The sequence below is a fragment of the Staurois parvus genome, unplaced genomic scaffold, assembly GCF_062004578.1.
Source record: "Staurois parvus isolate SC_StPar_1 unplaced genomic scaffold, SC_StPar_1.0 ptg000147l, whole genome shotgun sequence".
NCBI classification, from domain to species: domain Eukaryota; kingdom Metazoa; phylum Chordata; class Amphibia; order Anura; family Ranidae; genus Staurois; species Staurois parvus.
The window spans coordinates 23,003,089-23,015,627 of record NW_028317943.1 but is presented as its reverse complement, the minus strand read 5'-3'; the positions used below and the strand labels follow the sequence as shown (position 1 = coordinate 23,015,627).

General features: G+C 37.6%; 1 protein-coding gene across 1 annotated transcript in view; it reads left to right on the top strand.

Moving 5' to 3' along the window:
• Positions 1-12,539, top strand: part of FGD6 (FYVE, RhoGEF and PH domain containing 6) — a 135,018-nt gene that overhangs the window by 100,956 nt on the left and 21,523 nt on the right. Inside the window, exons 9-12 of the mRNA XM_089674123.1 lie at positions 7,878-7,928; positions 8,864-8,922; positions 10,515-10,586; positions 10,811-10,879. Of these exons, the coding sequence (XP_089530249.1) occupies positions 7,878-7,928; positions 8,864-8,922; positions 10,515-10,586; positions 10,811-10,879 (251 nt within the window). The remainder of the gene's footprint in view (positions 1-7,877; positions 7,929-8,863; positions 8,923-10,514; positions 10,587-10,810; positions 10,880-12,539) is intronic.

Here is a 12,539-nt window from a genome sequence, read left to right as displayed (position 1 = left end):
AGCAGCATTCTGGCTGCTGACCTCTACTACTAGTGCTGTTATGATATAAAAAAAATGATAATCCATAAAAAATGAATTTCAAAGTCAAGGGCTTATCATTCTTCCTTTTTAAACAGGGAGTAGCAAAAAATGTCAAAGCATCTTCAGCTCTGGTTCACACGTGCATATTCAGATGCGTTTTAGAATGCATTGATTTATATATGTAAAATAACATTCTTTTCTTTTGTGGTCGTTCACATATATGCGGTGCACATGCAGTGTGAATTTAAAGAGTCCGATGCGAATTACAGGCTCATTGACTTAAATTGGAATACTTCTAAAATCACACATCATCAGTTGTGAATATGATTTGAGCTTTGCCAATTTGCATCAGAACCACATCTAAATCGCACTTGAACCGCTGAACAACTACTCTTGAAATTCGCACTGAAAATGGACCTGAAAATCATACCACTAAAGCGGAACTAAGCTATTGGAGCATGCCGGGAATGTCACAATTGCTTGTGCTCTCAACCAAACCAGAAAATTGGTGTCATAAACTGATCACATGTGTAGCACCATGGTAGTTGGGGATCAAACAGAGGCCAAGATGGCAGCTTCCCTGGCTGAAAACGATGAGAGGGCTTAGTTTGGCATTAAAGCGGAACTATACTCGGTCTCCGCTCAAGTGATGTGGTGCACCAGAGCTCCCTGCCGGGCAGCTGGCTTCAGGGTCTCAATTGCCAACCACTGTCAGCTGAATGGGGATGACGTCACTCCCACACATGCACAGGAGCTCAGTCAGATTCGGCATTGACGAATTTGTACAGTGAGCTATGTATACGCAGCTCACTGTACGGCCAGTTGCACATGGGCGTAATAATTTACTGATGTTTATACTTAGAATCTTGTTGATTGTTTGTTGTTTTTTACTCCCACGTGCAAGAGGCCTACAAGGGCGGATAGGCAGGTAAGGCTGGCCATACACTATACAATTTTCTGTCCAATTTCTGCCCAATTTCCTTTAGATTTACCTTCAACTATGTAGTGCAAGGGTCTGCCCAAATGGATACAATTGAAAGTGTTGTTTAGGTTTGACCTCATATATGGTTTTTGGTAAATCTAAAGCAAATTTCTCAAGAAAATTTTATAATGTATGGCCAGCCTAAGTAACTTTAATGCAGCAGAAGAGACAAAGCATATCTCCTCTGCATTAAATGTCCTGCCTCTTCACTCTTTTTATCTTTGTGGCCTAAAGTTTCACTTTAAGCTGGCCATATACTGATGGAAATTCCAATTGCTGTGTTTGGTGTTCCCCGCTCAACAGAAGTTGATTATGTAATCGACTTTTTTCGAAGGGATATGTCAGAAAATTTTGTCCAGATACAATGTCCAGGTGGGGGGATTCCTCCACCCACCTTGTTTGTATGGATTAAAGAATCTATTAGATTTTTTTTCATTAGTCCACAAAAAAAAAACTAAGCTTGTATGGCTAGCATTAGTTGGAGTTGGTAAGAATATATGGAAAAAGGGAAGGAGATCTGTTTGGAAGAGGGATGTCACCAAAAAAGGAAGGAACCTAGTGTGCCCAGAATAGCATATAATATTATTTTCATTATTTACATTTTTTATTGACTGGGCACAAACAGTACTGCAGACAATACTATGGGGTTTATTTACTAAAGCTGGAGAGTCCAAAATCAGACTCCCTTCTGCATAGAAACCAATCAGCTTCTAACCTCAGCTTGTTCAATGAAGCTTTGGCAATGAAACCTGGAAGCTGATTGGTTTCTATGCAGAAGGGAGTCTGATTTTGGACTCTCCAGCTTTAGTAAATAAACCCCTATGTGTCCAATACTGGTCATACAACCCTCTGCAGGCAGAAGTAGAACAAGTTTAGCTAACACTGACGTTTTTGCAGCAGAGGTTGGAAAACATGCACGTGATACACTGAATTGAGAGAGCACTTAATTGCATAGTGACTGATTGCTGTTTAAGCATTGTCCAATTTAGTTCTGTGTAATTAACATAGGAAATGAACAAGACTTTTTTTTTTCCACCTTGTCCCTTTAGTGACACCACTGGTGTATGTTTTTAGTGCCTGTGAAATTGGAGATTAGTTTATTCAGCCTTCTTTTGAATTATTCTAGCCAAAACTCAACATCAAAGCAGAACGGTTCATTGGCTTGGAGGGGCAGAGGCCTCTCAGCTGGCTCTGCAGCCTGTAGCCTCTCCGCTCAATAAGTATCCACTTTATGTGTTAACCTTTGTGCCACATCAAAGCAGGCATGTTCAGGAAAGGCATGAGCTTTGCATTAATATGAGAGCTTTGCATTTTGATGTGATGATAGATTTATTTGTTCTTCTCCTGCTCCTTATTTCCTGGCATTTCCTCTATTAAAAGAGGCAGTGGAGGTTCTAAGACTTCAGACACTTGTAGTACTTTGCAAACATCTTTACAATTTCTTTTTTTTTTCCAAGTTAAATTGCCTGGAGTTACAGTTTTGCATGTTAAGTTGTAACTTCAGGGTGAATAACAGTCAGCTTTTAATTCCGCTATGTATTACGTAATTACACAAAAACAAACCTGGGTTAACATTGCGGTGCGGGATACCGCATGTAATTCACACAGGAATCATACTGCATTTCTGTGTGAATTACATGAAAATGTATGTGCGGTGCCATTTGAGCCATACATTGTTTATGGCTCAAATCGCATCTCACCCTCACCAAAAATGTATGGGACCCGTTTTTTAATGCACACCTGAATCGCATTGCATGGCTGTTCTTACCTATGTGATTCAATTTCTGGCAGTCGCATCATGTTTTGCAATCTGTTTTGGGGTGTCATTAATTTATCATTGACACTCACACCAGATCGCATGAATGCGTTGCAGGAAATGCACAGGATTTGCAGAGTTTTCCGCACTGCATTGGTGTGAACCTTGGGCTAAATGTATTTTTACATGCAAATATAACTATCAGAATTTTAGCCTCAATCCATAAAGCTTTAACTCAAGTTTAGGGCTCATTAATTTTGACCATATTACTGTATTTTCCTAATTTCAGTGGCTGAATAATGGTCCCTTATTCCAATGTGTTTACTTTGTGATTTGAGACTAATGTTTTAATATGAGCCTCCTGAAAAATAAGGGGTCTATTTATTAAAAAAAAAAACAAAAACATAGCCCTTTGTCCAGCATGTACTGTGCAAATTTAATTTTGTTTGTATAAATAAACCCTTAAGGTTCAGTTCACACTGCCGCGACTTGGGATCCGACTTGTGAGACCCCCAGTCGCATGACATGTGAAATCCCATGTTAGTCAATAAAAACTGTCTTAATTAGCACTACTGAAGGTTCCTGTACTACTTCAAGGCGACTTCTATCCGACTTGTGCCCATAGACTTTAATGGAAGTTGCCTCTAAGTTGGATCCTTCTCTATATTGATGTGATTTGGATCCGAAATTACAGGAAGATTATCCAGGCAAAGTCACATTGCATGAAATTAGCCCATCAAAGTTATACCTAAGTTGCCAAGAAGTCACCTGGCAAAGTTGCATTGTAAGTTGTTCTACATTCAGGTCTCAGTAGCGTGAACCAAGCCTAAAACTCAGACAAGTGTTGTTAAGATAAAATGTGTAAAACCAAGAGCTACAAGTTTGAATTACATAATTTCCTTCACTAATCTTGGGCAGATGCCCTCTTAAATTGAAAGATATTAAAGCAAGGAAGTGATATGGACACCACTTTTGAATATGCCAAGCTTAGAAAATATTTTATTACAAATTATCAGTCATGAAAAATTCTGTAATACAAAACACACCCTCCCTAGAGTTGTAAAATTTCCAGAAATGTTGAAGCCATGGGAAAAGAGTGTTTTTCCCTGTTTTTTTCTTCAAAATGAATATTTCTGAAAAATTAAAAAAAAAAAAAAATTCAGTGTACGAGTGTTCAGTATAGTCTTGTGTTCAGAGTATAGTCAGTGTTCAGAGTAGTCTTATAAATTGAAAGTCATTTTGTTACACTGCAAATTGCAGCTTTGCTCTCAGCAGAAATTGCACTGTGGAAATGTTTCCAAATTCTAGATCAGGGTTTCTCAACCTTTCTTACCTTTGAGGAACCCCTGGCAAAAAGTCTGAGATCTCATGGAACCCCTGAAATTATTTTTGTATGTACAGCTCATGGAACATTGATGTGATCAGCAAGCTGTAGATATAACAACATTATTCTTTGAGCATTAAACAATGGGATAAATATTAAAATTTACCTCCTTAATGTGAAACTTGTGCTTGCTTTTTTTGCTAAGATGCTCAGTTCTGAGCCTGAATTAATCAGTTTCATTCAGTAACAATGATTGCAAATATCAATTAAATACATTGGTATTCGCAATCATAATGTGTTAAAAAAAATCCTGATCACTTGCCCAGAGTAGTTCATTGTTACTATGGTAACATTGTATTGCTTTGGTCACACTAAATGCTTTTCTGCAACATTTCCATTGAAGTCTATGGAACTAAAAACGCAACTTTTTGCATTAAAAAAAGTCTGACCCTTTCCAAAAAACGCACCGTTGTGAACATGTCCCATAGGTAATCATGATAAATGGACTGTACTGCGTTTCTGCAAAACGCTGCAGAAAATGCTTAGGTATGAACCTAGGTTTAGATAAAGTGGGGAAAGATTAGAACTCCTGTCAGGTTTTTACTGCTATCCAGAGCTCCATTGAAGAGATTTACACCCTTAATTCCTGGCCTGCTTACTTCTGTTTCAGAAAGTGAAAAAAAAATGCAACAGGGACACAGACAGAAATAACAATCTGGCAGGGGTTCTACCTTCCCTACTCCACTAAAGAAAAACATTTTTATTTCTGTTTGTGTTGCTGAGAGAATTCCCATCATTTACTGTCTGATAAAACTATATCAGCAGGACAGGAAGTGAGGGGAAATCTCTTACAGAACCGCGGATAGCAGTATAAAATCTGACATTCTAAAGCTTCTCCATTCTACCCAAAACTAACGCTAGCCATATAATATACAATTTTCTTGAGAATTTTGCTTTAGATTTACCAAAAACCATATAACACAAGGTCAAAATTAACAACACTTTCAATTGTATCCAATTAGGTAGGCCCTTACACTACATAGTTGAAGGTAAATCCAAAGGAAATTGGACAGAAAATTGTATAGTGCATGGCCAGCCTTAGGCTAGCCATACATGTTTACGATTTTGCTCTTTTAGCCCTGTGATCACTTTTTGTCTGACAATTTTCCACCTGGCTCCTTTGATTTCTCAGTTGAAGTTTGCCAAGCTGGGTGGTGCTGCTGGGCCACCCACAGCTCAAATTTTTGGAGATTTCTGCTTCCTGCCATGCAGGACCAGCTTAAGAAACAAAAGTTTTTGTCTGGATATACAGTTTAATTTTAATTTTTTTGAAAAGTGTAATTATGCCAACATGTTCTTATTGAAAAGGTTTAATTTTTTGATTCTTGCTGTAACAAAAAGCACTGAATATGTCAACAGCTATTTATATCCAAGGCCATGACTACATTTCAGTTTCTGCTTTCATCTACTGTTTGTTTGATTTAGGGCTGTCTATTTAAACAACATAGTGTTATTTTTCATTAAATTTATAAAGTGGGAGGGCGGAGTTTTACTCCCTGACTGACCACAGTTGGCGATGTAATGCCAAGTGTGCTATCTCTGCTGTGCTAGGAAATGTTAGACAAGGTCTGGAGAGGCTGCATAAGCAGTCCCTTGCTAGTATTGCCCTCTAGTGGTCACAAAGTAAACTTATGCTATTTTGGAGCATTCATTTGTGCAGTGATAGTGGGCATATACAGTAGGTGTACTTGTAACACAATACTGCTTGAATTGGAAAAATGAGTTGGATCTCTCTAAACCTTGTAATCAAATCTATTAGGGGACGCAAACCCTTAGATACTGACCCATCAAGTTAATACCTAAGTATCAATAAATAAATGCATTGTGCATTTACACATACATTGCTTTGATTTCCATGGTGGAGAGCAGGCTTCCTATTTAAATAGAGACCTTCAAACGTGGTAAAGCAGTGGATTATCACACAAACAAACGCATAAGGACATTCTTTTTAATTAAAGAAGTCATTGTGATCTGGTGAGTGATTTATTCTTATGAGCACATATTTGCGGTTTTGATGTGGTTTGAAAAACATCCAATCCGCATGACATGTGAAATAACACTGCTTCCTATGGTGCCTGTTCACATATGTCCAGTGCACTGGCAGTGCGGATTCAGTATGGTTTGAAAAAGAGTCCTGTATGATTTCTGAGCAGTGCCTTCAGGTTCAGGTGTGGATTACAGGCTATTAACTTCTATGGGAACTGTTTCTAAACCGCATATGTGTGAACAGGATAAAAATATTAACTAACTCTGTCCTGAACATGATGTAAACCTGACATGAACAACTACTGTGTCAATTAGCTGTGAAACCTGAGCTTCAATCTGTACTGCACATGTGTGAATCAGTTCTTATTTTATTTCTGGTGGAGGTGGAACACATAAAGATTTTTTGAAGATACACAAGTGAAAATAACTTTTTGTTATACACAATATTCATGTATACAGTTGTACTGTATGTGTAAATGCACAATTCATTTATTTATTGATACTTAGGAATAACTTGATGGGTCAGTATCTATGGGTTCGTGCCCTCCCCTTAAGGATTTGATTATTAACACTTTGGATGGATTTGGTACAGGCACAGGGAGGCAGCCTTTATTTTACGTTCACATTGTTATTTTAGATATATCTAAAGTATCTATATAGTTAACAATCAACACATCAATTTGTTTGTTTGAGTTGGCGCAGAGGCACTAGTTACCTTAGGTCTCCCTAAACCTTGCTCTGACAGATATTTAGAACAAATGGGCAGCACAGTGGCTATGGGCAGCACAGTTTCTAAAATGTTAGCACTTCCGCCTGGCAGTACTAGGGTCGTTGATTCAAATCCCAACAACGGCACCACCTGCCTGGAGTTTGCATATTCTCCGTGTGCCTGTGTGGGTTTCCTCCGGGTACTCCGGTTTCCTACCACACTTCAAAGACATGCTGGTAGGTTAATTGGATCCTGTCTAAATTGGCCCTAGTATGTGTATGTATGAATGTAAATTAGGGACCTTAGATTGTACACCCCTTGAGGGTTAGGGACTGATGTGAATGTACAATATATATGTAAAGCGCTGCTTAAATGGACAGCGCTATATAAGTACCTGAAATAATAAACAAATAAGGTATACAATACAATACTAACTGTGTTCTATTTTAAACAGAAGGGATGTTTATTAGAATCATATCACAGTGTACATGTAAATCACAACAGGGTTACACAATGATAGATGAGCACAAACCACAATACAAATGTATGGGAGTAGAAAAATAGAACAGCAGCACAGAACATAAAGTGATATCCACATGTTAAATCAAATCAGGCATATTGTAGTTTACATCATTTTCTCATATATAAATATATTATGAATTACTTATTTGGGAGAACAGATTATTCCAAAGAATCAAATTAGAGCTGATGTACCGCAGCTGCTGGCACCTACTGGATGTTCTTTTTAACAATTACATTTTTTTCAGATTTAAATGTCTCTTCAAAGGGATTTACAATAAAATTTGTGTAAAATATTTTAAACCTAGTGTTTGATGAGACAAAATGAATGGGTACCAATAAAGTCCTAATTAGGAGTATTTATGGCTGTCAATATAAGTTTTGTATATGGATGTACATACCAGGGATTACTCCATGCTCCCTGTATAGATCTCCCCTTTATTCAGTCTAGTGTTTTTAAATGGCCATTGTCCATTCTAAGACCACTCATATTTTTTCCCCTGCATTTTTTCATCTACAGATTATCTAAAGAATCTTTCAGAAGAATCATCAGACTACAGTGACACACAAGGTAATTACTGAGCACGTTTATTTTAATGAAATATTACATGCATTTTTGTAATAGGGGAATATAAGAAGCCTTCTCTTTTCTTCTGGTTTGTGTATTTGGGGCTTGAAAAAAAGCTGTTTTTTTTATCTTTATGGTATTATACAACAGACCTGCTGTTAGGGACTAACTGCCAAATTCCAGTGATCCTATTTTAATGCCTTCCTTATAAATATAAAATAAAGTCACCTAAATGGAGTCACAATTTGATACTATGGGGTTGATTTATTAAAATTGGGGAGTGCAAAACCTGATGCAGCTGTGCATTGAAACCAAACAGCTTCCAGGTTTTATTGCCAGAGCTTAATTGAGCAAGCTGAATTGCTGATTTGCCACCATGCACAGCTGCAACAGATTCTGAGTGTTCCAATTTTGGTAAATCTCCCCTACGTGACTGAATTAAAGGATAAGTTCACCTTTCTTACCATATTTAGGGTGTAACATGTTCAGCAGCAGACCTTTCTCCCTCCAATGCCCTCACCATACTCACTGCCACAATTCAAGGAGAGCACCTCCATGTGGGGCTCCACCAACACGGCCGCATCATTGATTCACAGATCAGATAAACTACAAGTACTGACTACACTTTTATCTGCAGGAGACCTGCATGGCGCCAGCAATATGCTGATCGCTGGTGCAATGCTTTTCAGGCTTCTAAAACAAAAATCGTAAATAAACATTTTTTGCCTGCAAAAAAAAAAAAGTGCATGTATTATTATTTGCAAAAAGGTGAACTTGTTCTTTAAGTCTATTTTTAATCTTGGCCATCATAATATAAGATTCCAGTTTATCTGCTTCATTATATAAAAACAACCCACTTGCCATAAATGTACAGATATTTGTAATGCCTGTTGATTTCTGGTAGTAGGAGGTAATCTTTTATTTTTACTCCACTTCAGCTGCCCTGAGTGTCGTAACTGAGGTTGCTAATCACGCCAATGACATCTTGAAACAAGGGGTAGGTGGTGCCACAAATGTATATGGATGTAATTTTGAAAAAAACTATTGATCCATTACCCTTCCAACAAAGATACACTGTACACTTGTATATAATGACCGCAAATCAAATTCTATTGTACTAGCACATAACACATATTTCCATTTAATTTTACATTTTAAAAAATCCATCTCATTTGATAGTATCCCATTCAACCTGATTGAGAATTCTCACCACATCTGATTGAAAACAACATCATGTGAGTTCAGATTAAAAAAGTTTGTACAAAAATCACAATTTGTACTGTCAGATTGGAACATGTGTGATGATTTGAGTGCTATGGGTCGCTGCCCTTTTCACCAATGTACTTGACCCTGTTTTACTGAATAAACCTGATATTTTTTTAATTACAACCCTATATAGTAGAATAGCTTCCATCGAATTGTGAACCTTAGATAAGAAACATGTCGTGCATATGATAAAATTATCTCTCCCAGAGGAAATCACATTTGAGACCAAAGTATAACTAAAGGCAAAACATCTTTTTTTTGTTATGGACAGAGTAGAGAAGTATTACACCATGTTTCAGCTTTTATTGCTGTCTGTGCAGGGAGATTCTCCCTCTCTATTGGGCCCGCTTATCATTACTGCCGAAATGAAAGTAATTATAATCCCAAATTTTGGATTATCCCCAGAACAGTAATACAGTGGAAATCTTCCAATGGAGACACTAGTTCAACCAGGGATTCCCTCGCTTTGTAGGAATTTCCACAAACTTCCTGTTTTGGCTATGGACAATGGGGCACAGATGAAAAAAAAACAGGGGTTTTGACCCTCTCTTACTCTATTCAAAAAAAAAAAAAATCTACCTTTAGGTCTGCTTTATTATCCAGTATGGATGATACCATGAACCATTTAAATAATGCCTTCGTATACTGTATAGTGTAATTTTAGTGCTATCCTTACTGAAGTCTTTAAGCCTGTTCAAGTATAATATTGTATTTACACACTGGGAGCTTCAAAAATATGAAGGCATGTTGTACATTTTCTGAACTAATGGTGAACAGTTGAAACCGCAACCATATGAACAAGTTGATGTAAAAGGGACGCAGAACAGGACTCATCTATATTCCTTAGACTAATATGCAATAGAGTCTGCTATAACACTTTTGCAGTTAACCAAATTCTGATCCATTTCTGCACAGAATACGCTTGTTTGCTAATCCCGCCATAGTGAGGATGTTACTGTATTCACCTACAGTTAGCACTTGGTTAACAATGGTTAGCACTTCTGCCTGGCAGTACCAGGACCGTTGGTTCAAATCCCAACCATGGCACCACTTGCTTGGAGTTTGCGTGTTCTCCCTGTGCCTGCGTGGGTTTCCTCTGGGTACTCTGGTTTCCTCACACACTCCATAGCCATGCTGGTAGGTTAATTGGCTCCTGTGTAAATTGGCCATAGTATGTGTGTGTATGAATGTAAGTTAGGGACATTAGATTGTACACCCCTTGAGGGTTAGGGACTGATGTGAATATGTGTGTGTGTGTGTGTGTGTGTAAATTGACGGCGCTATATAATCACCTATATTAAATATCTGTCATGTTCTTTTTAGGACAACTTTCAAAAGCTGATGCAGATCCAGTATAGTTTAAATGGCCATCATGAGATTGTGCAGCCTGGAAGGGTATGTACAGAAAACTAAGTTCTAGTTCATTAGCAAATCATCTAAAAACATTTGTTATATTACAAACCATGCTTCCCTATACTGCTTCGTATTCATGTAATGCACCTACAGAAAATGTCCTCTGTAGTAAATAAAGTCCTTGTTATGTTGTGGTGGAGTACATTATGTAAGTAATCAGGTTGTGTTCCTCACACTGTGTTTCATTGTTCATTCTGCTTGCTCAGGTCTTTCTAAAAGAGGGGACTTTGATGAAGCTTTCCCGGAAGGTTATGCAGCCACGAATGTTTTTTTTGGTGAGTTGCCAAATTAGTGTAAACATGTTTGAGGAAACCTCCGGTGACCATAAACAATCTTTTTGTGCAGAGTCAACTGCCTACCAAAAGCAGGGAGCAGTATGTCTTGTTGTGTAGTTTTATGTAACTCTTTTGGTACCTTTTTAGATAGAGAATTGCCTTGTATAGGAAACCTGTATTGAGAGAAATATGTAGGCTGCTAGTTGCTTGGCTGTGTCTGGTTTATTTATGTCTGATATCTTAAGTTTAGTACACACAATCAGAAAGTCATACAAAAAAATAACGCTTTTGAAGTGATTGTACGATGATCTGATCGTTCGTACACAGCTTTCGTCTGAAATTAGGGACAAGAACGAAAATGTTTCTCATACAATACCAGATCGTATGATTTTCATTTAATTAATACAGTTTTTGTCTGAAAATACAATACATTATTATTATTATACAGTATTTATAAAGCGCCAATAGTTCGCTCAGCGCTGTACATTACAAAGGGGGACAGAACATGTGACAGAATACCAATGCAATGCAAAACATGAGGGGATTGAGGGCCCTGCTCTTTCGAGCTTACAATCTAGGAGATACATGACATCACTTCCAAATTTTCTTTCTGTTGTACAAGAATTTTCATAAGTTTAGTAATTTATTCACTTTCGATATGAGACTAGCATGCAATAAAAAACGGACAACCATTCGTCCAATATTCTGATCGTCTGTATGGCGCTTAAGTCATCAGCCTGAGTCAAGCACTCAGCAAATGAAGTTTGAACTCCTGATCTGCATACTTGCTTGGATTTGAGTGACTAATGAAATACAAGTCAGCAGATCAACATTACAGCCAAGCAGTTAGCACTGTTAAAAGAAGAGCTCACTAATGACAGCCCACATATTCTTGAAGTATCGACTTCCATGAATTCAAAGCTAATCCTTCATGGACACTTGCTTCATAATTCAAAATGGAAGAACTTTTTTTGTCAGTTTTGGATAATGGTAGAATACAAGCAAATAATTCCTTTAGCCCTGTTTCACACCAGTGCGACTTGTCATGCGATTTGACAGTTCAAAATGGCATGACAAGTTGCACCCTATTGTCAGCACCACTCAAATCGGTGCAACTGATTTTGAAAATAGTTCCTGCACTATTTTTGGCGATTATAGGTGCGACTTGCATAGACATCTGTTTATGAAGTCGCACAGATGTCAGGAAAGTCGTACCTGAAATCACACTGACCTGTGGCTTTGAAACAGTGCTAATTCAAGTGAAGTAGCTTGATTTCAAAGTCGCATTCAGTGTGAACCAGGGCTAAGACACTTTTCGCCAGCTGTGAATTTGATGATTACATTAATAACCCATAAATGTTTTCAAAGCTATAGAAGAAGTAGAAAAGTAAACTTAAACTTTGGTCAGTAAAAAAAAAAAAAAAATTGTGCTCCTTTTTTTTTTTTCTTTAAGTGGTGCATATTATGTGCATTGAAGGAAGCCATTACTGAGTGAAATATGGGAAATGCTAGCTTCCTGGCTGTCTCATTTCAGTATGAAGCAGAAGTCAGAATAAAATCACAACTGCTTAATCTGCATAATTGTTCTGGTTTAGGGATTTAGGGAATCACCCTGACAGCCCAAAAGATAGCATTATATTTTGTTTTCACACATTCTATC